At 30.0% G+C, this 25001-nt stretch overlaps 12 protein-coding genes across 12 annotated transcripts, besides 17 other annotated features; 5 read left to right on the plus strand and 7 right to left on the minus strand.

Annotated features, from left to right (window-relative positions):
- Positions 1-10: 10 nt before the first annotated feature.
- On the minus strand, positions 11-2434 carry TA06460 (uncharacterized protein; the record flags this gene model as incomplete). Its single annotated transcript, XM_948751.1, has 6 exons — positions 11-368; positions 399-1180; positions 1220-1354; positions 1411-1513; positions 1544-2042; positions 2098-2434. The coding sequence occupies 6 exons, from the start codon at positions 2432-2434 to the stop codon at positions 11-13; spliced, it is 2214 nt and encodes a 737-aa protein (XP_953844.1).
- Positions 2435-2590: 156 nt separating this feature from the next.
- TA06455 (uncharacterized protein) lies at positions 2591-4588 on the minus strand (the record flags this gene model as incomplete). The annotated part of the gene is made up of 1 exon (XM_948752.1): positions 2591-4588. One exon carries the CDS (start codon positions 4586-4588, stop codon positions 2591-2593), a length of 1998 nt encoding a protein of 665 aa, XP_953845.1.
- Positions 4589-5180: 592 nt separating this feature from the next.
- TA06450 (ATP synthase delta chain, putative) lies at positions 5181-5864 on the plus strand (the record flags this gene model as incomplete). The annotated part of the gene is made up of 1 exon (XM_948753.1): positions 5181-5864. One exon carries the CDS (start codon positions 5181-5183, stop codon positions 5862-5864), a length of 684 nt encoding a protein of 227 aa, XP_953846.1.
- A 28-nt stretch (positions 5865-5892) lies between these two features.
- Positions 5893-6312, minus strand: TA06445 (vesicular cargo protein, putative; the record flags this gene model as incomplete). Its single annotated transcript, XM_948754.1, has 2 exons — positions 5893-6105; positions 6160-6312. The coding sequence occupies 2 exons, from the start codon at positions 6310-6312 to the stop codon at positions 5893-5895; spliced, it is 366 nt and encodes a 121-aa protein (XP_953847.1).
- A 258-nt stretch (positions 6313-6570) lies between these two features.
- On the plus strand, positions 6571-7434 carry TA06440 (prefoldin subunit 3, putative; the record flags this gene model as incomplete). Its single annotated transcript, XM_948755.1, has 6 exons — positions 6571-6636; positions 6694-6764; positions 6828-6939; positions 7013-7117; positions 7151-7240; positions 7312-7434. 6 exons carry the CDS (start codon positions 6571-6573, stop codon positions 7432-7434), a joined length of 567 nt encoding a protein of 188 aa, XP_953848.1.
- A 1117-nt stretch (positions 7435-8551) lies between these two features.
- Positions 8552-8946, plus strand: TA06435 (actin depolymerizing factor, putative; the record flags this gene model as incomplete). The annotated part of the gene is made up of 2 exons (XM_948756.1): positions 8552-8750; positions 8783-8946. The coding sequence occupies 2 exons, from the start codon at positions 8552-8554 to the stop codon at positions 8944-8946; spliced, it is 363 nt and encodes a 120-aa protein (XP_953849.1).
- A 125-nt stretch (positions 8947-9071) lies between these two features.
- On the minus strand, positions 9072-11291 carry TA06430 (uncharacterized protein; the record flags this gene model as incomplete). The annotated part of the gene is made up of 8 exons (XM_948757.1): positions 9072-9383; positions 9413-9949; positions 10048-10233; positions 10293-10431; positions 10480-10630; positions 10710-10832; positions 10867-11019; positions 11108-11291. The coding sequence occupies 8 exons, from the start codon at positions 11289-11291 to the stop codon at positions 9072-9074; spliced, it is 1785 nt and encodes a 594-aa protein (XP_953850.1).
- Positions 9081-9137: a sequence feature (1 probable transmembrane helix predicted for TA06430 by TMHMM2.0 at aa 574-592).
- A 737-nt stretch (positions 11292-12028) lies between the features above and the next one.
- On the plus strand, positions 12029-12446 carry TA06425 (60S ribosomal protein L31, putative; the record flags this gene model as incomplete). Its single annotated transcript, XM_948758.1, has 2 exons — positions 12029-12190; positions 12249-12446. 2 exons carry the CDS (start codon positions 12029-12031, stop codon positions 12444-12446), a joined length of 360 nt encoding a protein of 119 aa, XP_953851.1.
- Positions 12447-12590: 144 nt separating this feature from the next.
- Positions 12591-14324, minus strand: TA06415 (DEAD-box family (RNA) helicase, putative; the record flags this gene model as incomplete). Its single annotated transcript, XM_948759.1, has 11 exons — positions 12591-12852; positions 12891-13001; positions 13033-13079; positions 13120-13273; positions 13330-13500; positions 13529-13563; positions 13597-13786; positions 13816-13901; positions 13932-14074; positions 14115-14154; positions 14196-14324. 11 exons carry the CDS (start codon positions 14322-14324, stop codon positions 12591-12593), a joined length of 1368 nt encoding a protein of 455 aa, XP_953852.1.
- A 7-nt stretch (positions 14325-14331) lies between these two features.
- TA06410 (P-type ATPase, putative) lies at positions 14332-19479 on the minus strand (the record flags this gene model as incomplete). Its single annotated transcript, XM_948760.1, has 16 exons — positions 14332-14469; positions 14548-14749; positions 14782-14907; positions 15116-15193; positions 15225-15410; positions 15499-15569; positions 15612-15731; positions 15781-16463; positions 16507-16578; positions 16608-16702; positions 16770-16968; positions 17043-17223; positions 17309-17368; positions 17400-18907; positions 18938-18975; positions 19007-19479. 16 exons carry the CDS (start codon positions 19477-19479, stop codon positions 14332-14334), a joined length of 4230 nt encoding a protein of 1409 aa, XP_953853.1.
- Positions 14401-14469: a sequence feature (11 probable transmembrane helices predicted for TA06410 by TMHMM2.0 at aa 143-165, 205-227, 242-259, 655-674, 684-706, 1171-1193, 1208-1227, 1234-1256, 1266-1285, 1292-1311 and 1365-1387).
- Positions 14707-14749: a sequence feature (11 probable transmembrane helices predicted for TA06410 by TMHMM2.0 at aa 143-165, 205-227, 242-259, 655-674, 684-706, 1171-1193, 1208-1227, 1234-1256, 1266-1285, 1292-1311 and 1365-1387).
- Positions 14782-14798: a sequence feature (11 probable transmembrane helices predicted for TA06410 by TMHMM2.0 at aa 143-165, 205-227, 242-259, 655-674, 684-706, 1171-1193, 1208-1227, 1234-1256, 1266-1285, 1292-1311 and 1365-1387).
- Positions 14817-14876: a sequence feature (11 probable transmembrane helices predicted for TA06410 by TMHMM2.0 at aa 143-165, 205-227, 242-259, 655-674, 684-706, 1171-1193, 1208-1227, 1234-1256, 1266-1285, 1292-1311 and 1365-1387).
- Positions 14904-14907: a sequence feature (11 probable transmembrane helices predicted for TA06410 by TMHMM2.0 at aa 143-165, 205-227, 242-259, 655-674, 684-706, 1171-1193, 1208-1227, 1234-1256, 1266-1285, 1292-1311 and 1365-1387).
- Positions 15116-15180: a sequence feature (11 probable transmembrane helices predicted for TA06410 by TMHMM2.0 at aa 143-165, 205-227, 242-259, 655-674, 684-706, 1171-1193, 1208-1227, 1234-1256, 1266-1285, 1292-1311 and 1365-1387).
- Positions 15230-15289: a sequence feature (11 probable transmembrane helices predicted for TA06410 by TMHMM2.0 at aa 143-165, 205-227, 242-259, 655-674, 684-706, 1171-1193, 1208-1227, 1234-1256, 1266-1285, 1292-1311 and 1365-1387).
- Positions 15332-15400: a sequence feature (11 probable transmembrane helices predicted for TA06410 by TMHMM2.0 at aa 143-165, 205-227, 242-259, 655-674, 684-706, 1171-1193, 1208-1227, 1234-1256, 1266-1285, 1292-1311 and 1365-1387).
- Positions 17185-17223: a sequence feature (11 probable transmembrane helices predicted for TA06410 by TMHMM2.0 at aa 143-165, 205-227, 242-259, 655-674, 684-706, 1171-1193, 1208-1227, 1234-1256, 1266-1285, 1292-1311 and 1365-1387).
- Positions 17309-17338: a sequence feature (11 probable transmembrane helices predicted for TA06410 by TMHMM2.0 at aa 143-165, 205-227, 242-259, 655-674, 684-706, 1171-1193, 1208-1227, 1234-1256, 1266-1285, 1292-1311 and 1365-1387).
- Positions 17366-17368: a sequence feature (11 probable transmembrane helices predicted for TA06410 by TMHMM2.0 at aa 143-165, 205-227, 242-259, 655-674, 684-706, 1171-1193, 1208-1227, 1234-1256, 1266-1285, 1292-1311 and 1365-1387).
- Positions 17400-17456: a sequence feature (11 probable transmembrane helices predicted for TA06410 by TMHMM2.0 at aa 143-165, 205-227, 242-259, 655-674, 684-706, 1171-1193, 1208-1227, 1234-1256, 1266-1285, 1292-1311 and 1365-1387).
- Positions 18642-18695: a sequence feature (11 probable transmembrane helices predicted for TA06410 by TMHMM2.0 at aa 143-165, 205-227, 242-259, 655-674, 684-706, 1171-1193, 1208-1227, 1234-1256, 1266-1285, 1292-1311 and 1365-1387).
- Positions 18738-18806: a sequence feature (11 probable transmembrane helices predicted for TA06410 by TMHMM2.0 at aa 143-165, 205-227, 242-259, 655-674, 684-706, 1171-1193, 1208-1227, 1234-1256, 1266-1285, 1292-1311 and 1365-1387).
- Positions 18954-18975: a sequence feature (11 probable transmembrane helices predicted for TA06410 by TMHMM2.0 at aa 143-165, 205-227, 242-259, 655-674, 684-706, 1171-1193, 1208-1227, 1234-1256, 1266-1285, 1292-1311 and 1365-1387).
- Positions 19007-19053: a sequence feature (11 probable transmembrane helices predicted for TA06410 by TMHMM2.0 at aa 143-165, 205-227, 242-259, 655-674, 684-706, 1171-1193, 1208-1227, 1234-1256, 1266-1285, 1292-1311 and 1365-1387).
- Positions 19480-19684: 205 nt separating the features above from the next.
- TA06405 (uncharacterized protein) lies at positions 19685-21244 on the minus strand (the record flags this gene model as incomplete). Its single annotated transcript, XM_948761.1, has 4 exons — positions 19685-19757; positions 19789-20777; positions 20808-21029; positions 21059-21244. 4 exons carry the CDS (start codon positions 21242-21244, stop codon positions 19685-19687), a joined length of 1470 nt encoding a protein of 489 aa, XP_953854.1.
- Positions 21245-21445: 201 nt separating this feature from the next.
- Positions 21446-24792, plus strand: TA06400 (uncharacterized protein; the record flags this gene model as incomplete). Its single annotated transcript, XM_948762.1, has 3 exons — positions 21446-23368; positions 23400-23948; positions 23995-24792. The coding sequence occupies 3 exons, from the start codon at positions 21446-21448 to the stop codon at positions 24790-24792; spliced, it is 3270 nt and encodes a 1089-aa protein (XP_953855.1).
- Between the last annotated feature and the right edge of the window lie 209 nt (positions 24793-25001).

Raw genomic sequence — 25001 nt, forward strand, 5'->3', positions numbered from 1 at the left:
TAAAGGAATATTAACGTAACTTGAAACGTTTAGTTTTATTTGTTACAAGACTAGTCAAGTTCATCTTCTTGGAGCCTGAAAACAGAGGAGTATTGATCTTGTAGAGGTTCTTGTTCGTTCTACCAGCTGGACTTATTGAAGTCAAGTCAACGCAAGAGTTGAAAAGTATTGAGTTTGAAACGTTGGTCAAATCATAGTTGAGCAGAAATGAGAAATCAAATGTGTATTTGGGCGACAAGTAAATGCAAAGCCAAATAACATAACACATAAGCCTCTTTGATCCCAACACCTTTATGGAGTAAGAATCGTTACTTCTTTCATAGAAATAGTTAAACATGATAGATGAAAAGTAAGACTCGACTTCATACCTACAGTATAATTAAATTTGATTGAAATACTTTGAGTTCGTAATGAATGAATGAAAGTCCCTGGGACTGTTAAATGACTTTGAGGATTTCTGAAGTAGAAAAATCAGCAGATCCAGTATCTTGAGAGCAGAGAGTACAATCTCAGTCTCCTTCAAGTTTGGATTTTTGCTCCTTTTGGTAATTGATTTTGAGCAGTTGATTACTGTTTTGGAAACGTTCTTTATCTTGGGTATGGTGGATAGATCCACAAAAGGTTCCTTGACAAATGACCCGACATCATTGTAGTCTGTTAACAGGAATGACACCAGTTGTCTTAGGTTAGTTAGTTCCTCCACTGTCTTGGCATACTTATTAAAGGTTGGAAGCACTTGTTCTCTCTGTGAGTTTAGCTCAGAATCGACATCTACTGAATCTCGGTCTATACTCGATGCTGAGGAAACACTCAGTTCACTCAGGTCTGGCGTTAACAGTGCAATATCTGAAGGTGTTGACTTCGTCTTGAGCTCAAGAAAAGATTTTTTCATGATTTCAAAATAGTCTTCGTTGAAATTCCCCATTACTAGTGTGCGATATGATTTTACGATCTCTGAAATTACTGAGAATATATCCTCGAACGTTTCCAAATTCCTTCCTCTAACTTGCAGTGATTCTATAAAACTGGTTGTTAAAAGATAAAGATCGTTTTTTTCCAACGAAAGTAGGTATTCTGTTGGGTTTGTTGACAATTCCTCGTTGTGTACCTCTGGAACTATTCCTCCTCCGTAAAAGTTCCAGTCACACCAGAAACAACCGAGTGTAACAGACGATATTGACTACAATTAAATTGTTACTACTTAATTGTGTTGTCTTACTTTATTTATTTGATCTGCATTTTTCTTCATGTCTTTTGCTGTGAATACTCTTGCGTTTTGATGTCTCTTTAGCTTTAGTATTAGTTTATTCCTTAGGTTTTCTCGCACAATTTCACTTGCAAAAAACTTCCGGATCTACAGCATTTTTAACATTGTTGAAATCACACACATTTATGTACTCAATCACTTACGCATGATTTTTGTAAATGTTTCTCTGATGATACTTGTCCTTCAAGTGTTTCTGACTCGTAAACTTTCATACTATCCTCATCAAACACCACTAGATACTCATTCCTACACAATTATTACATTAAACAAACTTACATATTGTTCTCATTTCTCTTCAAAATCAAATCCTTATTATTTCCTTTTGTTAACAGACCAAATTTCAATTCCTTGTCTTTATTTCTTGGCTTAATATAAATCTGTCTCAGTTGTCGTTCTGTTCCGATATTAACTGAGATTTTCTTCATATTATTGAAGTTATAGTAATCGTCGAAATAGTTTTCATTTGCCAGGTTTGATATCGAATTGTTTCCAGGAAGAAGATTCAATAAATTATAGTTCCGAACTGTAGTCTCTGGTTCATTTCTCGTGGTTTTTTCTGGTAAATCTTCCTCTTTTATATCTCTAAATACTGTGATTTCATCTTTTGGAACATTTTTAAAATTTTTCCAGTAATTTTCAACTGACAAATCATAACTATCCATCGGCTTAAACACTTCACTTGTGTTATTATCCGGCCTTTCGTACACTAAATCATAATAGCCATCTTCATACTCCGAGAAATCAAACTTAACATTATTTTGTACATTTATATTACCTACAAACAAGTTAGATATTTCATAAATGACTAATAAATTAGTTTGACTACTTACATGTGTATAATTTTTCCTTGACATTCTTGAATTTATGGATTTTAATTAAACTCAAAAGGTCATAATTTGACCAAATTGGTTGATCTTTGGTATCTTCATGGGTTTTTGTATCTGTTTTCACATCTAGTGATATAAGTGAATTTGAAATCTGGTTCAAGAGATCTGAATAATCAAAGTTTTCATCCTTTATAAAAAAATCTGTTAATTTAGTTTTAGGAACATAATTTTTAAGTTCTGATAGATCATTGTAATGTGTTCTTATAGTTTTATAGTTATTCAAACAATAAAATATAGCTCTTCTTCTCAAAATTTCTTCAGATTTCTTTAGATCAAACATTGTAATATATATTTAAATAATACAACTAGATTCCATATTATTTTACGAATTTTATATTCAAAAATTTTAATTCATCAACACCATTACACATTTAACAATTTTAACTAATTAATAAATATAATGTATAATTATTAAAATTGAATGTTATGAAGTTTTTTAGTAGTATCTATTAGCCTTCCAAAGTTTATATCGATTAGATTTTTTCCACAGGTAGTACATATCCACAATTTCCTTTACTGACTTGTTTGGGATGTCCTTTTGTATTTCGTGGAACTCTTTGCCATATTTAAAAAGACCTAACTCGAACAGAACAACTTCTTTTGGTCCCCAGAGGTCAATTACCTCTGGTTGCCTTAATGAACTTTTGAGGATATTAAATGAAACTCTATATATAAGATCAAGTCTTGAACAATTGAAACTTAGAATCCTATCATCTTGTGGTTTTTCCTTCCATCCCTTTGAATCATTCAATTGCTCTTCTGAGTTATTGAAACCATTTGTACTGGAACTACTTGATGAGTCTGAATCTTTATATTTCTTTGTTTGAGAATGTGAATTTTTCTTAATTTCTGGCTTGACTGTATTTTTAACATCTGTTTCATAAACGACCTGTGCTATATCATCATCCAATGATTTGCCACAGTAAAACCTTTCACACATTGAAAGATATTCTTCAAACGCTGTCATCTTGGCTTGAGAAACAGTTTCATCAGATTCTTTCACCTGAACAGATTCACTTGGTACAACAGTCTTATCAATATCCTTGTCATCTTGTGAGTCATTCAGACAGTTGGAATCAGAGTTTTCAAATCTTGAGTCTAGAGAATCGGTGTTTAAATATTCTATTGAAGACACACTGGTTACATTATTTTCCGATTTTGGTGTTGACACTTCTGTACTTTCTGACTTTTTACTTCTCTTCTTTGATACTTTCAGGTTTCCGTTTTTTACCTTTTTTACAATCTTTTTCTTCTTCTTTGGTTTCGATTCCTCATATTCACTATCTTTGTCATCATTTCCCTCTGTATCTTCCACCTTTTCAATGTCCAATGGTTTGTAATCTTCTTGAAACTCGTATGATTTACAATCTTTCATTGACATCTCAATTGCCATTCGAAGTTGCATTTCGTATATACTTTCAGACCTCCTCGTCACCTTGTTAAATAAATTAATCGCTTCTCCTAACTTTGGTCTTTTTTTATATGTTCTCTTTTTCCTATGGTTATCCATCTCATTTTTGATCTTTTGATTTTTGTACTCAATTGACTCATTTGGATTAGACAAATTCTCTTCAAGCTGTTCATCTTCGTTTGGTTTCGTTCCATTTGTGTCGGAAACAATTTTCTTAACATCATTTAATTTATATTTAGATATATTTCTCTTTATCTTGGGCTTTCTTCCTCTTTTACGCGGTTTTATTTCTACATTTTCATCCACAACGTGATTATTTACATTATCTCCATTTTTTTCAATGTCTACATCATTTAGGTTATTTGTAGTATCTACATTGTGTACATTATTAGTAGTATCTACATCATTGTGTATATTATTTGTATTAGTGTGTTCATTGTCTTTTGTGATTGGTACATTTAAACTCTTTAATTTTCTTTCAAAACTGTTTAAAATTGTCTTATCATGAGGCACACTAAACAGATCAACAGGAATTTTCTCTTGGCTATCACGAGTCGGTGAATGATTACAAGCGTTTTCAAATGAATCTTTGCCATTTAGGCAATTATTTAAATCACCCTTAGTGTCAATATCATTTATTTTAACTTCTTTACTTGAATTCTTACATTTCAATTTTAACTTCTCTTCCAACTTTAATTTATCTTCCAGTCTTAACTTACCATTGAATTTTAACTTATCTTCCAATTTATTCAATTGAGATTTCGATTTTAACTGACCTTTGGATTCTTTTACATTAGAATTGATTTCAATTTCAGAATCTAAATGTAAACTGTCACAATCTTGTTCTTCCACTTCGCACTTCAATTCTATACTAAAATCATTATTATTGATGTGATTTCTCTGTTTGGTACTATTGGTAAATTTTTGTTTCTTTCTTTTTAAATCAAATGAATGATTGTTATTAACATTAGGATCTGTATCTCTGTGATGATTCAGGTTCTTTTTCAAACCTCTTTGATTCATTTTAAAGTGATAATGTCTTCCATTTATGGCTCAACTGATTGGATTCATGATTAAAAATTTTAATACAGTTTGAAATATAAAATTTTGTTGAATGGAGATATTGAATCCACAAATGTTGTCATAAAAACTAGTACAAAAAGTATAAAACAAGTTATTTAAAATGTAATAAAATACAAAAAATGTAGTGAAATAAACAAAGTGAGAATTTTAAGAGATTCTAGAACAAAACGTGTAATAATTAAAAACAACAAGTTCAAAAAATAAATTAATTAAGTATAAACAACATGTACAAAAAATAAATAAATGAGATTATTTACTTAATTTATAAAGAAGGGGTATAGTGTTCGTGGTAATAACGGTATTCAATAATAACTAAAATATATATTATATTATAAAATATTAGTTCTTCATTAAATTTAGTAATATTACTATATAAGAATTTGTTTTTAATTATATATATGGTCATGTTTGTTCATTAATTATTCTTTAATTATTTTACTGCCACACAATTAATTGTATTGTTAACTTTTTTTCAAATTTTATCTAATGAGTTTTTCTATTATCGCAATATATTTTAAGTTAATTGATTAAAATGATTAAATTTATTAATATTTCTCATAAACTTATTTGTTCTCCCTTTCCCAAAATTTTGAACTTGGTTAGTCGATCAAGCTTTTCAACAAATCAAGTAAAAAACAATACTACACGTAAGCTTCTTGAAGGATGTGGTATAATGGGCTCATATGCTAATGCTCTATTTCTAACTACACAAAAGGCTGGTAATTTGAACGAGGTAATGAATGATTTGAGGTTCATTTCAAATTCTCTATTAACATGTGAAGATTTTAGAACTTTCATGACAACTCCTGGCCTCAGGACTTCACAGAAGATGAAATTTCTCAAGGAAGATTTTGGAACATTGACACGATCTCCTCTACAGGCCCAAACATTAAACTGTTTAGAGTTGTTATTTGACCAAAAAAGGTCAACAGAGGTTTTAACCCTAGCAAAGCACTTTGAAACTCTATTTTTAAGCGCAAACAATCAACTTAAATGTCTAGTTCAATCAGCAGATAAACTAACAGATGATATGAAGGCGAGAATAGTTGACGCTTTGAGGCATAGATTAGGTAACTCTTGTGAACCAGTTGTTGAATATAAATTAAACCCTTCAATTCTCGGAGGATTGCTGGTTAATGTCGGAGATAAAGTTGTAGATACCTCAGTATCAAGTAAACTTGAAAGGATTCAATCACACTTGTTATCTAGGTATTGAAGTAAAGTTAATATTTTAATATTTTGATTTATTTATCAATTATTCTCGGTCCTCCGTGTAGATGAACGCCTGTGTATAGGCTCTTATCATCGTAGAGTCTTACTGGCTGAGTTTCAGTTCCTTTGTAAATTGGCCCATTTGTTCTTTTCAACTTTAGTTCTAACTCAGAAGGTTCCATATTCAGAACCTTCGAGACATCTTTTAGTGACTTCAAGAATTGATCATAATTTATTCCAGAAAACTAAAAATTATTATATAAATTATTGATTTTGGTGTTAGAATGAGTAAAATATACTTTGGATTTGTATTTGGTGAAAATCAAATCAAGGTTATTGGTTTCAGAAGATGAACTAATTAGATTTGCGTCCTTGAACATTTTAATGAACATTCTGCCCTTAAGAACATTGTTCTGGTCCTTGTAGTTGTCAAACACTTTAGAAATTTCCATCTTAATATATAAATGTAAATATCTAATGTGTAAATGTAAAAGTATGTAATAGCTATCATAAATAATGCAATAAAAAGGTATTAAATAAATATAAAATGAATTTGAATAATATGTAGAATTTTAAAAATTAGGAATCTATTGAATATATTTAATATAAAAATATGGAAATATACAAAAGTACAACAGGCACCATTATATTATTTTGTTTATCAAAATTTATATATTATATAAAATAATATTATATATAAAATTAAGAAGATGAATTATTCTGATTTTATATCTAATGATGCTAGTAACAGTAACGTCCCCGAAGCAAAATATATTGTAATCTATTAATTTATATTACATATAACCATATATATTTGATAATAATGATTTTAGGACAATATTGAGAAGTTTGTAGGGGACCGTAACTCTGCTGAGTTAACTCAAGTCGCAAAAGAACTTTTAGCGTACCTATCGATAGTCACATTTAATACAATTACATCTTATAATCACAATTAATATAAATTTAGAAAATATCGTTTTATGGAGAAAAACTCTATGTCCAAAATTGGATTAATAAAGGATAAGTTACCTGAATTAAAGGACGCTATTAATACACTTGAGAAGCTAAAGAAAAAGAAGGTACCAATTACACCTCAAATATATATAATGTTCTTTAATACAGATTTTATAATATTAATAATGGTTAAATTAGGAATCTGGTGATAAGTCTGATATTATAACATATTTTAAGATTTCTGATACTTTATACTCTGAGGCTAGGATTCCATATACAGAATCAGCATTTCTTTGGCTTGGTGTTAGTTTAACAAACTTTGTAACATAATTTCAGGCCAATACTATGGTTGAATATCCCATTGATGATGCTATTAAATTACTTACTGATCAACATGATGGAATTGAACTATTAATAGATTCAATTGTAACAATTCTTACAAATAGTTTAGATATTCAGAATAACTATAATATTAATTATATTAATTGTGTGAATAGAATCTTGAACTTGACTGGATAAAGAGGCAGATAACTTGCACAGAAATAACTGTGGCCAGACTACACAATTATACAGTAATGAAGAATGCAGCTAATCAGCCAAAGTCGGAAAATGTAAAATAATAATTACACAATAATTGATGGTATAAATAAGTGTTTAACTTAAAATTCTAAAGGAATAAGATTAACAAAATGAAGTGGAATAGGTGCACTTTATCAACTATTTAGTAAAAAATTTTCAACATTATAAAGTTTTTATTAATTAATTTATATTTACAATTTATTTAAATGTTTTGATTTTAAATTTATGAAAGAATTTATGAGAAATGAAATATTCTCACATACCCGATATGAGTGCTAAGTATGGGTAGGTAAATTTTGTAGTGTCTCGCGCTTTAGTCGACTGTGCTCGTACAGGATCACTTCTATAGTTGATTCTACTACAGAGAACACCATCGACAGGTTACGTCAACACCCGTGATGATGAGTTAGTCGCTCTGCCGGTTCGGAAATGTTTACAACGTCGATGACACGAAAAAGTTACTTTTTCACGGCATCGAGCCATTCTGAGCGGACAAAAATAATAAATAATATTTCAATATTGACAATTAAACCTGTTTTAAAAAATTCTAAACCAATACTATACAACAATAATTATATGTACAACATTTACAATTATTATATTGTATACTTAATATTTATATTTTGAAATTTTCTATATAAATTTTATTTAATTTTTATAAATTTACATTTATATAATTAGTTTAATTGGTTCACGAGTCACTTATGGCTATTGGTATTCCCGCTGTTGCATGACTAATTTACTGAATAGTTAGATAAGTTAAGGTGTATGATTCTATGATTAAATATAGTAAATTAATAAGATGTGGTTGAGTGAAATAAATTATGAGATAGATGATATCTTGAATAAATAGAATGTTAAATTAAATAAATAATGAAAGGTGTAGTATAAAATTGTGTATAGAAATAGAAGATGATGAAAAAATATACTAGATCAGTAGATATAAGTAAAAATAATAAAGAAAATTAAAAAAACAAGATAAAAGAATTTTGAAGAAACATGTATCAAAAATAATAAAATCCTTCTACCCAACATCATGTGTGATTTTCCAGACTCAAAAATATAACGTACACACTATAGAATTTTTTCAGATTAATTAGTCAGCAGTTTCAAACTCAATTAAACCCCGATTGTATAATTTGTTAAAGAAGATTAAACATGGAAAGCGGAATTAAAGTATCCGAAGAAACTGTCGCAAAGTTCAACCAGATGAAACTAAAGAAAGTGAAAACCAGATACATGGTACTTAAGGTGAAGGGAAACTTCGTAGATGTAGAGAATGATGGAGAGGGAGATGTGGAGGAACTCTTGACAGTACTACCAAATGATGAATGTACATTTGTAGTTTACGACAAGGGTAACAACTTGAAAAAATTAATTATTTTTTAGGACAAAACCTTGTGTTGTTCATGTTCGCGCCCTCTGGAGCCACCACTCAGTCGAGGACAGTGTACTCGACAACAAAGCAGACTGTAGAAAACGCTTTACCAGGAGTCAGACTCCATAGGAACCTTGTTGAGGATCACGATGAGGTCAGAGACGCTCTAAAATGATCCAATTACACTAATCTCATAATAATTTACCACATTAATATTGTTAAACAGCACTAAACATGAATGTTTTGACTGTATATATATATATGAACTGGTATATATATATGAACTATTATATATATCCATTAGTGTGTAAGTATGGAATAGTATATATAGAAATCCACTAGTATATATACACTAATGTATATATAATTTGAAAGATTAAATTTACCAACTCTTTTCACCAGTTGATTTCTCAACACTTTCTGAAGAAATTGATTTGGTATAAAATTACCTGGAATTGCAAAGGGTTTTAAAGAGTCCAAAAGCTTTGAAATTGTGTCAAATGAAAGTCTACGAACTTGAACATCAGGGTCTAAAAGAGTCTCAGAAACCAGTGGAATTAGAGAATGAGCCTTATCCTCAGGTGTAAGAAAAATGTGTGATGCAGATATTGACTAAAACAGTAGATTAAGAAATTGTTTACCTCAAGAGAAGCGATTTTTGACTTTAAAAAGGTATCGTGGAGACCATTTCTCCAAACTTGTGGCAGGACTTTAGAAACCAGCTCAGGCTCAATGAATGGTATAATTTTAGCAAAACAAATTATGGAATTGGCTCTGATTGTAGGCTCAGAGTCAGAAACACATTTGAGAAGTGAGTAGGTACAACTGACCTTTTGTTTAGAGTTTATTTTCCGAATCAGGTATGAGAGTGACTTTATAGTTTCACCTCTAATTTGAGGTGAAGGATCAGTGAACCCAACGTAAAAATATTCAAACATGTCTTGGGACACTTGATTCTCATCCAATAATTCGTCCAGTTCATTAATTCTCTTCAAGAGACAGAACCTTATTGACTTGTCATTATCCTTAAAAAGGTCCAGAATCGATGGATACACATGTTTTCTAAAGTCCTGTAGTACTATTGATTTACAAATCATTATCACACAGTCCAAAATCATAGGCAAAAAATTCTTACACAAGTTAATACTCTTTAATATCTCAGGTAACAATTGTTTACACTACAATATTATTACTATACAGTTATTACTATAGAGTTATTACTATACTACTAATGGTATACAACTAATGCTATTGGATGAATATTTGTATAATTTACCCGTATTAGTACTGGGATTTTATTAATATTTTCTGGTAGTTTTGTAAAGAATTCTTCAATTTCAAATTGTGTTTTTATATGTAATTCTGAGATAAATGTAATGGTATTAAAGGTTATATTATCCTTAAAATATGGGTTCGTTTTTAATACCATATCCAAATCCACTTCACCATCACCAAGTAATTCCTAATCACAATTATTCAACCATTTGATTTTATAACTACAATAATTGGTTATTGAAATACGTTTAAGAATTGGTGTAGAACTTTGGGTACAATAAGTCTGAAAGAATTGAAATCAAAGCCATATCTTTTAATATTACAACGTTCCTCATTATCAGAAATTAAAGCATAAACCCAGCATATGAAAACTGCAAGTTGCCAACTAAACATATTTAAATTTATAATTCAATAAGGTTAATTAAGAATTTACTTGTCGAAATGTACAGAATTGAGGTTAAGATTTTGTATTGTTGGTCTCCAACCATCATTGAATGAAATATGATTTTTAACAACATTTTGATGTTGACTAAGAGTCTTATCAATATCAGAAACAAGCTCAAAATTATATAAACACCAAGAACCTAAAATTAATATATACAATAAAATAAATATATACAATAAAACAATTTATTATATACAATAAAATATGTAGTTACTAACCATCTTCTTTGACTCCAATACCATATGGATTAACCATTGAATAAACTAGTTTACACTTTTTGTGTAGAAAGTTTAAGGCTGAACAGACCTGGCTAATGCCTAGAGTAGGGTCTGAAGCCAAATCTGTAAACATAATATGAATTTTAAGTTAAAATACACTTGCTTTTAAAAGGATAACATCGCTCAGTAATGATACAAATTGCAGAATCTGACTCATATGAGTCTAGAACCTTAAGAATAAATGGATGTCGTACAGTCTTAATGTGTTTGGCATGATGCTTTGCCAAATCAACATCATACGGAGTTACAACTAAACCAATAATATATTTTTGATAATATTATATAAATATTTCAGATATTTAATAATTTACTATTAATATAAATTAGTAAGAACAAACTTTCGTAATCTTTGGTTTTTAAAGAAATTTTAAAAACTGAAACAAGTTCATTGTTTTTTCCAACTGCGTTGTGCCATGTAAATGACTGGTGGCGGCCATAGTCGGATTTTACAGCTTCAGCTTGAGTGTAGGCTGAATCACATGACAGAGGAGTAGAATTTCTTGGAGATGTGTAGTCCAACATTTAAATTTAAGTTATTTTAATTTCATTTCACATTTCAGTAAAATTGGTTTGTAGAATAAATGATTTAAACTACATTTCAATTATAAATAAAATAATAATTTAATAACAATATAATAGGAAGGTTGAGTAAACGTAAATTAAAGATTATTTTTAAAAATTTATTATATAGTTATGGTTTAATAGAAATAAACAAAATAGTAAAAAATTAATATATAAGAGTGAATTAATGATTAAAAAGAGAATTTAGATAACACTGAACTAGATGATAAAATGTAAGATATGGAAAGTAGAGAAATAGAACAATTTTAGATAATAATAACATGTTAAATTAATTTCTTATAAAGAAATAACATGTATGTGTATATATACAGTTCGGTATATGACATGTTTAATTTGAGGATTCTACATGAAATCAGGCACATATTGGATTGATTTCCAAAATTTTACCGAATTATAAGATCATCTAAGATAAATAATAGTTGGTGAAAATTGAAGGGAATATGAACAATAATTATTAAAGTGTGCCCAACATCCTCGATTTAAAAGATTAATTTATTTTATAATATTAACAGATAATTATTTTTAATTTAGAATCTCAAGATATGGCAAGAGGTATTTTAATATTCATGAGTAGATTTATAAAGATATTTACATTTTCTTGTCTTTTGGATATTTGAATTAATTATTGTTTATTTTCCTTCCAATGATATTCTTTTCTATTTATTAATTTAATTTTAATGATTTTCTTAGATAAGCATAAGAGGAAGACATTGGCTCCCTTGACCAGGGATTATACTATCCATTTGCACAAGATGGTTCATCGCGTTACTTTTAAGAGAAAGGCACCCACAGCTGTCAAGAAGATAAAGGAATTTGCATCAAGAGCCATGAAAACAAAGGTTCGTGATCTTAATACAGATTTTTTATTTAATAAAATAGTTGTTCATGTTGATGTAGGATGTCCGTCTTGATACAAGATTGAATGAATTTTTGTGGTCAAATGGTATCAAAAATCTCCCAAGAAGAGTTAGGGTTAGGGTTTCCAGGAGACGTAATGACGACGAGGATGCCAAGGAACCAATGTATACTCTCGTTCAGCACATTCCAGTAGATGACTTTTCAGGACTCCAAACTGAAGTTGTAGCTAACGAATAATCTTATTACTCATCATATACACTATCAGATACAGTTATGTAGTTTTCTCTTGAAAGTATTTTCATATTAGTGTATATTGTTCCTAATGTACATAAAAGTATATTACATTACTATATTACAAAATTTAAACAACAGCGAACGATCTTAAACAGATTCAGTAGAATATTCTTGAGACTCACTGGAAATTTCTTGAGACAGGGTAGGTTCTAGTAACTTTTGAGCCTTTTTAAACTTCTTTCGAAGACCTCTTTTCCTACTAAAAACCTTCGAAAGTCTAAAAAATATAATAAAACAATCAACAAACGAATTTAAATTATTTTCAATGTGATTTTTCAAAAACTCATCAGACTCTGACCAAAAGGCAAGACAATTGCCTTCATTCCCATGTCTCCCAACTCGACCAGTTCTGTTAAAAATTATTCAAAAATTAGAATAAAAAATTACCTGTGTATAAAATTAACGACGTTGGTTGGGAAATCGTAATGTATAACAGTCTTAATATTCTTAAAGTCAACACCTCGACTACTGTGGTCAGTTGACAATATAATCATCTTCCTAAAAATAAAAATTTAACACCTTAAGTTACTTGTCTAAACTAGTCAGGATCAAAAGCTGTTCCATAAGATCAATGTTCTATAAATTATTCAAACCATAGGGAAATAATATTAATTACCTTGTTCAGGATGTGTACATTTTTCCCGAGATTTGACAATTTGTTATACAATTTCTCACAATTTACTGAACTGTTACAGTAAATTATCATGCGATCATTATTTGAATACAGATATTCAACAACTTTATTAAACCTATATAAAATTAACATTCCTCTAATAAAGTTAATATACATTGAATTAAGCTAATATACATTGAATATAGTTGTTACCTATCATCTTCATCTTTGTAATTAATGAATTCAAGTGAAACTTTGGAAGGAATCTTATGTAAGTCTTGCGACTTTATATATGAACAGTTCTTAAACAATTTAGATACAGTGTTAGAATCACTTTTCGTTCCATAATCTGGCAATGTACTAGACGATAAAATTGTCTTACACCTATAAAAAATATTTAGATAAATTTAACCTATTCTTAGTCCTTTTGAGAATCTCAATTATAATCTAAAATATAAACTGTGAAGATGTGTAAATTACCTGTTTATGAACAAATAACTGGTCAACTTCATCCAGGACCAGGTATTTAACAGTTTTAAAAGCATCAAAATTATAGTTTAAGGAATACGTTTTGAATTTGTTGAGTAATTTTAATGGAGATGATATGACTATGTTTGGTACTTTTCCCTTTTCAACATCGTCTACAGTCTTGACTTTAATATTAAGTCCGCTAAAGAAATTGAATCAATTGTTTCTCACCTTGTTAAGTTATTCAAAACATCATAAACTTGATACATCAAAATACTATTTGGGACTATAACTACACAAGTTGATTCTTCTTCCGACTGTTAATTATAATGATGTAAGCAACTTACATTAAGAATCATTTGTACAATTGGGACCAAGTATGATAGTGTTTTCCCGGTGCCAGTTTGCGATAAAATACACACATTCTTTATGTAATCGTCAAGAATCTTTGGAATACATTCGTATTGCAATTGGTTTAGACTCTGGATTCCTTAATCAAATGTGTCGGTTTCAGCCAGTTTGAAAAATACCTATTTTTTCGAGATTTGACAAAATCGTAGGATTTAAATTCTAGAAATTAATTATGGATGGTAAAATCTCTTGATTCCTACCTGGATAATCTCATCTGACTCTAATCGTGTGTAATTAGGAATATTTCCATACTTTATTCTGGAATCTGATATAATATATGAATATACACTAATTGATCCATATATTACAGTGATAATATAAAATAACATTGAAATTTTAAATTTTGATTCGGTCTGCGCTACACTTGTACCCAATGGACGACCTCACTCTTTTCAGAAAAGAGTTTGAGAAGAACGATTTCGCTATTAAACAGTTTATTACACAGTTGATGAAGTTTAATGCCAGAAACGCCATCTAAAAATTTATATAAATAAATTGATTTTTCATGAACTCAATTAATGGGTAGATAAATAAGGCTTATTCGGATCTTACTTTAAAGTTGTTTGGAAGTACGTTATGTGAATGTTCTCCATGGAATGGTAATCCGCTTGCACTTGTAGTTAAGAGTTCTAGGATTGGTATTTTAGTTGCTCTGGAAACTTCGTCTGTACAGTTAATCCTGAACAAACACGTCAACTTGGTCGGCTTAGACAGGGTCAAATATGTCAGAAAAGAATTTATAAACAGCCAAACTCTAAACATTTGTTGTGATGGATTTATGTTTACGTTGAAAATCCTATATTTCTGTGAATAGATTCTCTGAAAACTCCTCCGAATGAGAAGACCAGTGCCGTGTTCACCACTTGGTAGCAGAGCCAGAAACAGACCGTTGGTGCTTCGAAGTTGTCGGAGCTAAAAATTAATTTGAACTTTGATTCTTACAGGATCCACCATGCCGCTGGAGGCTTTGAAATATTATACTTAAGACTTGTTGGTATTCCTACAATTAATATTTACACCAAATTATATAATACTAAATAGTAAATGGTATTAACTAATTATACCCATTTTATTGTACAGTTCAAAGAGTAGTAGTAAAAATGTGATATTAATGAAGAACATGATTCCCACCGATAAGAGTGTAAGTGGTCCTAAAAGGCTACTTGTTGGTGATCTTATTCTTAATTTTTCACTTGGTCTATACTTTATTAGTTACTTGGTATTAATACCTTGAGAGTGCCATTGTGTAGCTTAGTAATAGCATTATAGCATTTTCTATGAAAAGGTATCCCCATTCCGGCATTACTCCTCTACAGAGTCTGAAAAGTGTCACCTTTACAAATGCTATCATTAATCCAAACAATAACATGAACTTAAAACATGCCAAACATGTTACCAAACTACCACGACCTTCTCTACACAAAAATATTTATACATAATAGTTAACTAATTCAATGGAATCAATAATAAATTAATAGCATCAATAATAGTAATTTAAAATACCTTAATAAATATATTACTGATTCTAGTTTATTTGTCATTGATGAAAATGGTGATACCATAGAACTAACTCCCTATACATCAATTAATATTATACAATATTATGTTTGAAATACTTTTGTTAGACTAATTCCAGCATGTGAAGCTTGTAATGCTAAGCAATCATTAGTTCCATCACCACACATTCCAGTAATAATTCCAAGTCTTTTAAATGAATTAATCACTCGAACCTTTTGCTAAAGAATTTATTAATCCAATTAATTGAATAATTAACTATTTAGGTACATTTGGGTTTAATCTTGCAAATATTCTAATTTTCATTAGAAAGTGTTCAAATTTGGTCTGGTTTATACTTTCATTTGTAGAAAACCTTCGATACCTTGCGAGTATTTCATTCCAGTTATTTTCTATATAATCAAACACGTCTCCCGTCATTGAAATATCACTAAATTCCTCAGAAAAGAACAATTTTTCCTCATCGTCTTCTCTAAATGGATACTTCCATTCTATTTTATTATTATTCATTATTGCGACTGGACACACTCTTTCATCAACTAGTTCATTAGTATTGTTCTGACTATCTAATTCTTCCACTATGGTGGAATTCTGTGTTTGTATCATATTACACTTTCTTGCTACGTATTTTGATGCTGGAATGTTATCTCCGGTGAGTATCACAGTTCTTACCATCGCCTCATTTAAAGTTTGAATTACCTCTTTACTCTCTGGTCTTACTTGATTATTGAATATCAGTAACGATATCATTTGCAAATTTGACTCCATAAGGTTTCTATCTGTGTAATCTGAGTTTTCTTCCAAAACCTTATATGCCAAGCCTAGAACGTATGATCCGTTTGATGACTCATTGTTTGACAATACTGATAAATTTTCCAACTCGTTATTACAGCACACTGATAAATTCTCAAATGCACCCTTTACAAATACTATTCTTCTTGTTTCTCCTTCAACTAATCATATCATATTGTGTATATTTATTAAATAGTCTGGTACCTTCAATTGATATAACAACAGATGATAATTTCTTTTGATAATCGAAATCAAATGAGTTTATGACTTCAATAACTAAATTTGTTAATTAAGTTTATAATTACCTAATTTTTCATTCTGACTACTTTTAATGTATCTTCTGTTTTTTCCTGTTTTATCAATATACTGGTCCACCACACATCCAGTACACTCAAACATTCTAATACATAATCACACATTTCGTTTTTAATATAAACAGCTCTAGTAATGTTATTATGTGAACTTACGACTTGTCAACGTGGTTTCCGAATTTTTCAGATGTGCTTGAAGGCCACACTGAATGACATGTAGCCACCGCCAATGATATCACATACTCTTTAGTATTCAATATTTTAAATAAGTCTTCTTGGAAATTAGTATTTAAATTCTCCAAGATCTTCTGTGGGCTCAATACCATCAAAGTATCTTCACTAAAATACTTCGATCCTACATTAATATCATTAATACTCTGCTATTAGTATAATGATGTTACTAATAGTATTTGTGAGATAATGGAATACCGTTGAATATGAGTTTATTATTGGTTAATGTTCCCGTTTTATCAAAGCACATGACTCTTAGTTTCCCACAAACTGCTATTCTGGAAGGTGCAATACAATATATATTCTCAGATTTTGAAAGTCTCTGGCATGCTCTACTTTGACTTATTGATATTATAGTGCTCGTCCAAACTGGTACAACCTAAAATACACTTGTTAACCAATGATAGTAATTCATATATTACACATTAATATTTATAATTGTGTATAAATTGGTATGTTAATACCTGTGAAAGAGTTCCAATGCTATAAAATATCGATATCATATTCCAGCCCAAAAACCTAATCTAAAACATATAATAATTAATATTTGGGTACCTGATAGTATGAACAAAAAAGCGCATAAATAAATGTTAATAGGAAAACGAGTGGTAATTGAGTATCATATTTTAGTCTGAACTGGTTTGGGAATAAAACTCCTTTAATTTGTTTCCCTTTAGTTGTGTATACTCCTGTTGCTATAACCACCGCCACTGCTGAAACTGACGTTTCCTGGTTTCCAAGCACTGATATAACTTTAGTGCCTGATTTTAACAAATTTTCATTTATACTATTGGATGGACTTGGTAATGTATTAGTTTTATCTCTCTTATACATTACCTTATCTATATTATTCCCACTACTATGTCTACTTAGGGTATTTCCTGAAGTTGGTGTGTGTATGAAGTCATAAATATTCATGTTAAGATTATAGTTTGAATATTTTTCGAGATCCAGTTTCCTTTTTTTGAGTGGAATTGACTCTCCTGTTATACTACTCTCATCAACTATTGCGTCTCCTCTTAGCATGATCATGTCACTTGGAACTTCCCAGTCATTTTCAACTCTGACAATATCTCCTACTGCCAAATCTCTTGTCATTACATTTTTGGTTACATTTTCTCTCAGAACTGTGACGTATTTCTGGTTACTACTAGTGGTTAAATTATAGAGGTCATTTTGCTGATCATAGATTATTTTTACTTTTTTATAAATTGTATATAATGTTGTTGTACCCCAAATCGGTGCTGTAATATAACTTCTCCAATATATTGACTTAGTTGTCAAGTACAACTGCATAAAGAATACTGGGTCTGAGACTTCCCTATATAACAGGGTCCAGAAATCAAGTTTCTCTATTGGTATCTCATTAGGTCCTATATCTTCGCTTCTTCTAGCCGATTCTGATTCTGTAAGTCCTCCGTTATCCATCAACTGGACCAAATTTGTACTCATCAAGTAACTATTCAACCTGTTAGAAGAGTCCAGAAAACATGACTCCTCGTTGTTATAAGTGTATTTAACGTAGTGGTAGTAGAAAAAACGCTCAGATTCTGCTGTGACTACTGGTACATAGCAGTTTTTTGCCACCTTATACTTCTCAAACGGTATTTTAAATATCGAGTCTGGAATATTAAAAAACAGCTTTATCTTAGTTATTGCGTTTCTAACCAGATCCAGCATACTGTTGAGTATATCATGCTCTGTTGACGACTTGTTTAGGTCTCTAATCTTGACTATTGTACATGTTTCCAACGGCACTCTAATTACAAATAAATGTTTTCCTACTCTTGTATTCCTCACCAAAAAGCTAATTAGCAGTGTGAAAAATCCTACTAGCCATGAGAATAGAAACGGCTTCGCTCTACTATCCCAGTACTCAACGCTTGAAACCATTGGGATACACAGCTCATTACATACTAGTGATATTACCATTAGCTGGCAAAGGAACGTGTAGACTAAAATACACTTGATTATCATTGACCCTGGCATTGTAAAGCTATATCCTTCTTGGATTATTGAGTTTGTATTACTTGGATCGAATTGTCTGGAATCATAGTATCCCTCTACAAATCAATGATTTTCATTCAACTTACCGTATTTATTGTAATTGGTTGATACGCAGATCAAATGCCTAATAAAAGTAATATTCTAACATTTCTTACCAAATTGTCAGTAAAAGTACTATTATAAGGAATCCTGAATGGATCAGCTTAAGTTCAGATACTGTTATTAAAAGCTTATCTTGTTTACACCAGCGATCAAAGTTATAATTTACTGGTTCTTTTCCATTTTCATCATCTGGTGTTATCAGTGGAGTTTTTTTATCTTCTTCTCTCACCTTTTCTTCGGAAGGTTCATTAGATTCTTTATTTTCATCTCCTTTCTCATTGTTATATACTTTATACCACACACTGGAATCTGGTTCATGCTCAGATTCTGCGATAAAAGACTCTAAATCAGTAGAATTAAGCCCATATCTATATTTATTATTTATTTTTAAAGGGTTTATATTGTTTTTTTCAAGGATTTTTAGTGGTTTTGACTTGGAAGATTTCCTTGTTGTGATGTTGTTTGAGATATCACTGCTCTCTGCTATTGTGACAAAGTATAATACAAAAATTTTATATATTAACATTTTAGAAGAGGCTAGATTACATATACATTATTATATCTTAATATACACTGTTGTATTGTTTGAATGTGTATATAGGTATGGTGTAATTGGGAATTATTAAATATAGTATAAAATTAACACAATTAATAACTTTTTTGTTAAAAGCGGAATCCTTCAGTAGTGAGTTCAGAGATTTGTTCCCTAAATCCTTGATTTGATTTTAAACTTACATTAATTCTTCCTTTTCATTATCGTTAAGAAGACTTGAAAATGTGTAAAGATACTTTACCAAAGGAACTCTAATTAACATTATTAACACTTGTTACTAACCTTACTGATGGTTCTATTCTTTCCATATTATTCAGGGTCAATGTGCAAATACACCTTATCAACTCACTTGAATCACTTAATAAGTCAGAGGAATCACCTATCAGACGATTCTTCAGGATATATTTTAGTATTTGTGAAATTAGGTAATAGTCTTCTTTGTTATATTCACAGGCGACTGTGAAGTTTTTGAACATCTTTCTCGAAACTTCTATTGTGTTTTCCGTTGTGTACTTTACGCTTAAAACTGAGTCGCAGTAAAGACCGATCTCCTTAACATCGAAATTTTTTACATAATCCATCAATTTCTCCAACTTAATTACCAAATTCTCCCAGACATTTATTGATATTGGAATGTCAGAATTGGCTAGATTATTTAAAATGTGTAAATGAACAGTAATATCTGAATTAACCATCAAATATCCAATGTAATCATCCTCCAAATCCGTCGAGTTTATATAGTTCTCAACCGACTCTAACATTTTCCTTACAAACTTATTGGATAATTTCCTATAATCTATTTTCTCAAGTACCTTTCCTCTAGTTGGTCTTCTATTTATATTTGGGTCCATAAAAGAGGAAACCTCCAAAAACCTATTTTTGGCATACCTACAGAACGAGGAAAGTGAAAACATGCTCTTAGAAAGCTCCAAATAATCAAATTTACAAAAATTTTCAGCTATAAGCTCAATTGTATCCTCATTTAACTGGCCTGAGAGGGGTAAAGGTGTTGAAAATATATGTGAAATGTAACACAACTCCATCAAATCAGCGTTAGGAACATGATCTCTAAGTTGCATCGATAGCATATTTGAAAGCTTTTTTCCTGGTGGAATAAAAGACATTTTTGCTCTTATTGGAATAGGGTCTAATACCATTCCTGTCCTCTTAGTTATATATAATTCTTTCTTTTCTGGGTCGATTTTTTCAGATCTTTTAACTGTAAAATTACGTTTAAACTTTTTAACATTTGAATTGACCTTACATGTCCACTAATTTATACTATAAATATCTTAACTTACTATGATAATCATTGATTTATCCTTTACGGATAATGAATTTATGAAATTAAATGTGTTTGAAGGATTTGATTTAGTAATATTGTACAGTTCATGCTTATCATTTGAATCTTCTAGTAATACAGGCTTAAAATACTCATCTTCTAGCAGTTTTATCAAATCTCTAAAGAGATTTGGCTCGAAAAAATTCAAATCTAAACATATTTTGAGCGCAGAAGCCGCTTCCTATACAATATTAGGAGAATATAAGGCACCTGTTTCGAGAGTATACAATTTTTTAGTTCATTTGCATAGGCTGAAAATGAATCTTCTTTTATTGACTTTTCAATATCCTTGAAACAGGACTGATGTGCATCCTGAATAATCTTAGAAGGCGATAATGTCGAAAAGTGGATTCTTTTTATTAATGTAGTCCCATTACAATTGTTATAATAATTCATAAAACCAGCTGTACATATTCTTAGTCTGTTAATCATATTTCACCATTTTATAAACAAACTGTGTAGTTATATAAACTAACTATTACCATACACTTCACCACAGATTGAAAATATTTGATTAAAATGTTTTTATCTTTGTATTTGTATATTAATAGAAATATTTTATATGTGTATAGTTAATAACTTGATTTTGTAAAGTATATGTCCCAGGAATCAGAATATGTCATTAATTTGCTTAAAGGATCAGTATCTACTATAGAATCTGTTAGAAATGAAGCCTCTGTAAGAATTATTGAGCTTGAATCTAACATATCATTCCTTTCAACTCTTTTGGATATCGCAACAACTCGTAATGATGACTTTTCAAAACTTTCATTTATCATTTTAAAAAATTCCTTCTGTAAAATATTATCTCGTTTGAAAACAAATGATCCTAACGCTAATGTAGATTATCCACTTCTTTTATCAGAAATTAAACTTAAGCTTTTGCAAACTATTAATTTTGTGTACGAAGCCCATTCAGTTATTATACCTAAGGAATTTTGCTTATTAATTAGGAGTGTTTTTAGAAGCGAATTCCCCTTAAATTCACCTGAATTATACGATTTCTTCATTTTAAGGCTAAAATCAATTGAAAATACAATTGACGTCAGGGCTTTTAATTTAATATTTTTGCTCCACCATGTATTTAAGGAACGCATTTCTATGCGCCTTTTCAAGGATAGAAATGTGACAAACCAGATAGCAGAACAGTTTTTTCCATATTTATCTAAAATTTGGTCAAATCAATTTTTTAATAAATGGAAGAAATTGGAGTTAAACCCAGATACATTCAATTCCGAATTTGACCCAGTTCAGCTGAAATTTAACCTATATCTCGACTCTATTATACTAAACTTCTATTCTCACTGCTTTAGAAATGTATATAAAAACCAGGAACTGCTCCAACTCCTGTCGAATTTATTCCTAAAATTTAAAATCATATCCAAGGTTTCTCAAAATTCAAATGTCAATTCTGAGAATATAAAAATACTGGTAAAAAATGTATTAAGAATTTTAAAAGGATTCACACTTCTGGTTGAAAAGGTGCCTTACGACTTTGTGTTTCTGGACTTTTCAACGGTTTTAAACCAAGTTTTTGACTTCCTAATACACTCAGGAATAGGTTTTGAAAGGGTTGAAACTGAGTCAATCAGGTTCATGACAACCATTTTCAGCTCAAGTTCAATGAATCATGATAAGTATTCTACGATATATTTCGAAAATCTGGAGCCTATTCCAGTGGTTCAGTCAAGTGTTTCACCAATAAATTCACCTAAAAACAATTACAAACTTGATATTAACAATGTTCCCTATTATAAAAGTTTTGAGGAACTTGTAAATTTGAACCCAAGTTTAAAGCAAATTGAACTTGAAGATTTAATGGAACGTCAATTAACATTTTATTTTTACAAAGTTCTTAATTCTAGAGGAGGATTCTTAAAGTTTTTGGACTTGCTAAGGACTAAATATTTATTATTGGATGAAAAGAGTGTTGAATTATGGAATGAAGAAGAGTTTCCTACAACATCACCAACATTAAACCTGGTCCCAGAGTTGATTTCCTGTATGAATATTAAATTAGTCGGAGTGTTTAACTTCACATTTAACTCTCTGTTGAACTTTAAATTGAACAATTTGCATAATTTGAGTAATTTGAATGATGTAAAATTTTTCGAGTATGACACTTTTCTTCAGATTTACACCCTTTGTTTCAAGGACTTTTACAACTTTCACACCTACAAGCATTATATATTGCTTTTAGAAACTTTTGGAGAGAATATAAACGTGTTAGAAAACGAAAAGAGTAATGTTTTGTTTAAATTTAGCAAGCTGCTGGTGTTTAGAATTAGCAGAATAGTTAACCTCTGGTGCAAAAAACCATTAATTACACAGGAAACTAAGGCTAAAATATTATCATTTTTGATAAAATGTATCTCGTCACAGAACCTACAACTTAAAGCCCAGAACTTGGTTCCACTTTATAACCTGTATAATAACAGTAAGGACGAGAATATTTGGCCTTTAATTTTTAAAAACCATCCAACCAGCCCAATTATAAACAATCTATTACTAATATCAACTGTAAGATTAGTATCTATTAATTTATTTTTAGACGAGTGTGCCTGTGATTCGGATCAGAAGTTTGGAATTGGCTTGTAATTTAAGTTTAGAATACGATGAAAGTAATTTGGAAGGAGTTTTGGAACTTTATACTAAACTTGAATCTCCAGAAATTTGTGAAGCTATTCTCAAAACAATTTTATACTTTATAGGCAGTTTAGATTGGGTTAAATGTTATACGGATTTTGATACTCTAAATTATAATTTTATCACATTTGTCATTAAAATTATTATTAACACTGTGGTTGTAGGGAAACAAGGTAATTTTGCAGTAGAATATGATGTTTCAGGGTTACAAATAGTGAGTGTTACGAAATATAGCGTGATAGATGAATTATTTCTCTCAGTTTGGCTAGGTTTTCTAAGAATTCTGCCATTGGATATTGGTAAACTCGAGTGTTTGAGTCAAATATTTACACTTTTCGGGCCATTTCTAGAATACATTTGCAACTCAGAAACCCTTGAGGATACACTTTTCAACAAATTGGCAATAGAAATATTAATAGAATATATTTCATTACTTAACACAATACAATACAAGGTAATTTTTACTCTAATTGTTAATTTCTTAATTATATTGTGTATAGGAATATACTGTGGGTCAAGAAATTAAGAATTGTTATAGTAGTTTTAATCTTACAAAATTATATAAACTCACAAATATGAACTCATTTGATAACTCAATTGGTACAGTGTTGTTGAATTTGATGATAGCAGTTGTGAGTACATTTGGTGTTAAAGAAAACATGACAGAATATTATGGAATTTTGAATATGTTTTTCAACTCATTGGAATCAATTTTACCAGCGGATTCAATTAATAATCAATTTATGGCATTGGGAGTTGATCAGAAATGGACGAAATTTCAGCCAATGAAAATCAAAAAGGAATCTTTGGTTCCAGTTGGAAGATTACTACCACTAATTAATAAGATAATATTAAGTAATAAAATTTTAGAATCGTATTTCAGGTCAAGAAGTATAGTGAATTTTGAATCTTGGATAAATGACAGAATTTTGACAATGATAATCATGACAAATTTGTATAGAAACCAACCATTTGCTCAAATTGGGCTTATTTTACTCACCTGTTCAGTCATATCAACGTTTCCGCAATTGATTTATCCGTTCATCAAGTTTAGTGGCTCAAGTTTAAATAGCTTAGACAAAACTGTTAATTTACAAGATTCGTCATTTGTAATGTGTTTTCTACTAAAGGTTCTAAGCAGTGTTTGTGATGATTACAGGGGAAAACACTTGACAATATCTCAAGAAAAGGTTGAAAACTATCAAATTCCACCCTCGAATCGGTTTGAACTGGTCAAAAACAAGGCTTTGGTAAATACTAATAGTCAAATTCTATTTCAAGGTTCATTTTTATTCTAAATTTATATAGTTAATATTGAATAGTTATAATAGAATTAATGGATGATTAGAGAGTATAAAAGTGAGTGTGAATTATATATTGGAAACTACTTCGAGGCTCTCACCAGAGTATTCGAAACTACTCTTTAGTAGTTTAAACACGCTGAATCAAGATCTGGTCACAATTATTAAAAATCAATCAATCTAACATCATTTGTATACTCATTAAT

This window comes from Theileria annulata, chromosome 1, assembly GCF_000003225.4.
Source record: "Theileria annulata chromosome 1, complete sequence, *** SEQUENCING IN PROGRESS ***".
In the NCBI taxonomy this organism is placed as follows: domain Eukaryota; phylum Apicomplexa; class Aconoidasida; order Piroplasmida; family Theileriidae; genus Theileria; species Theileria annulata.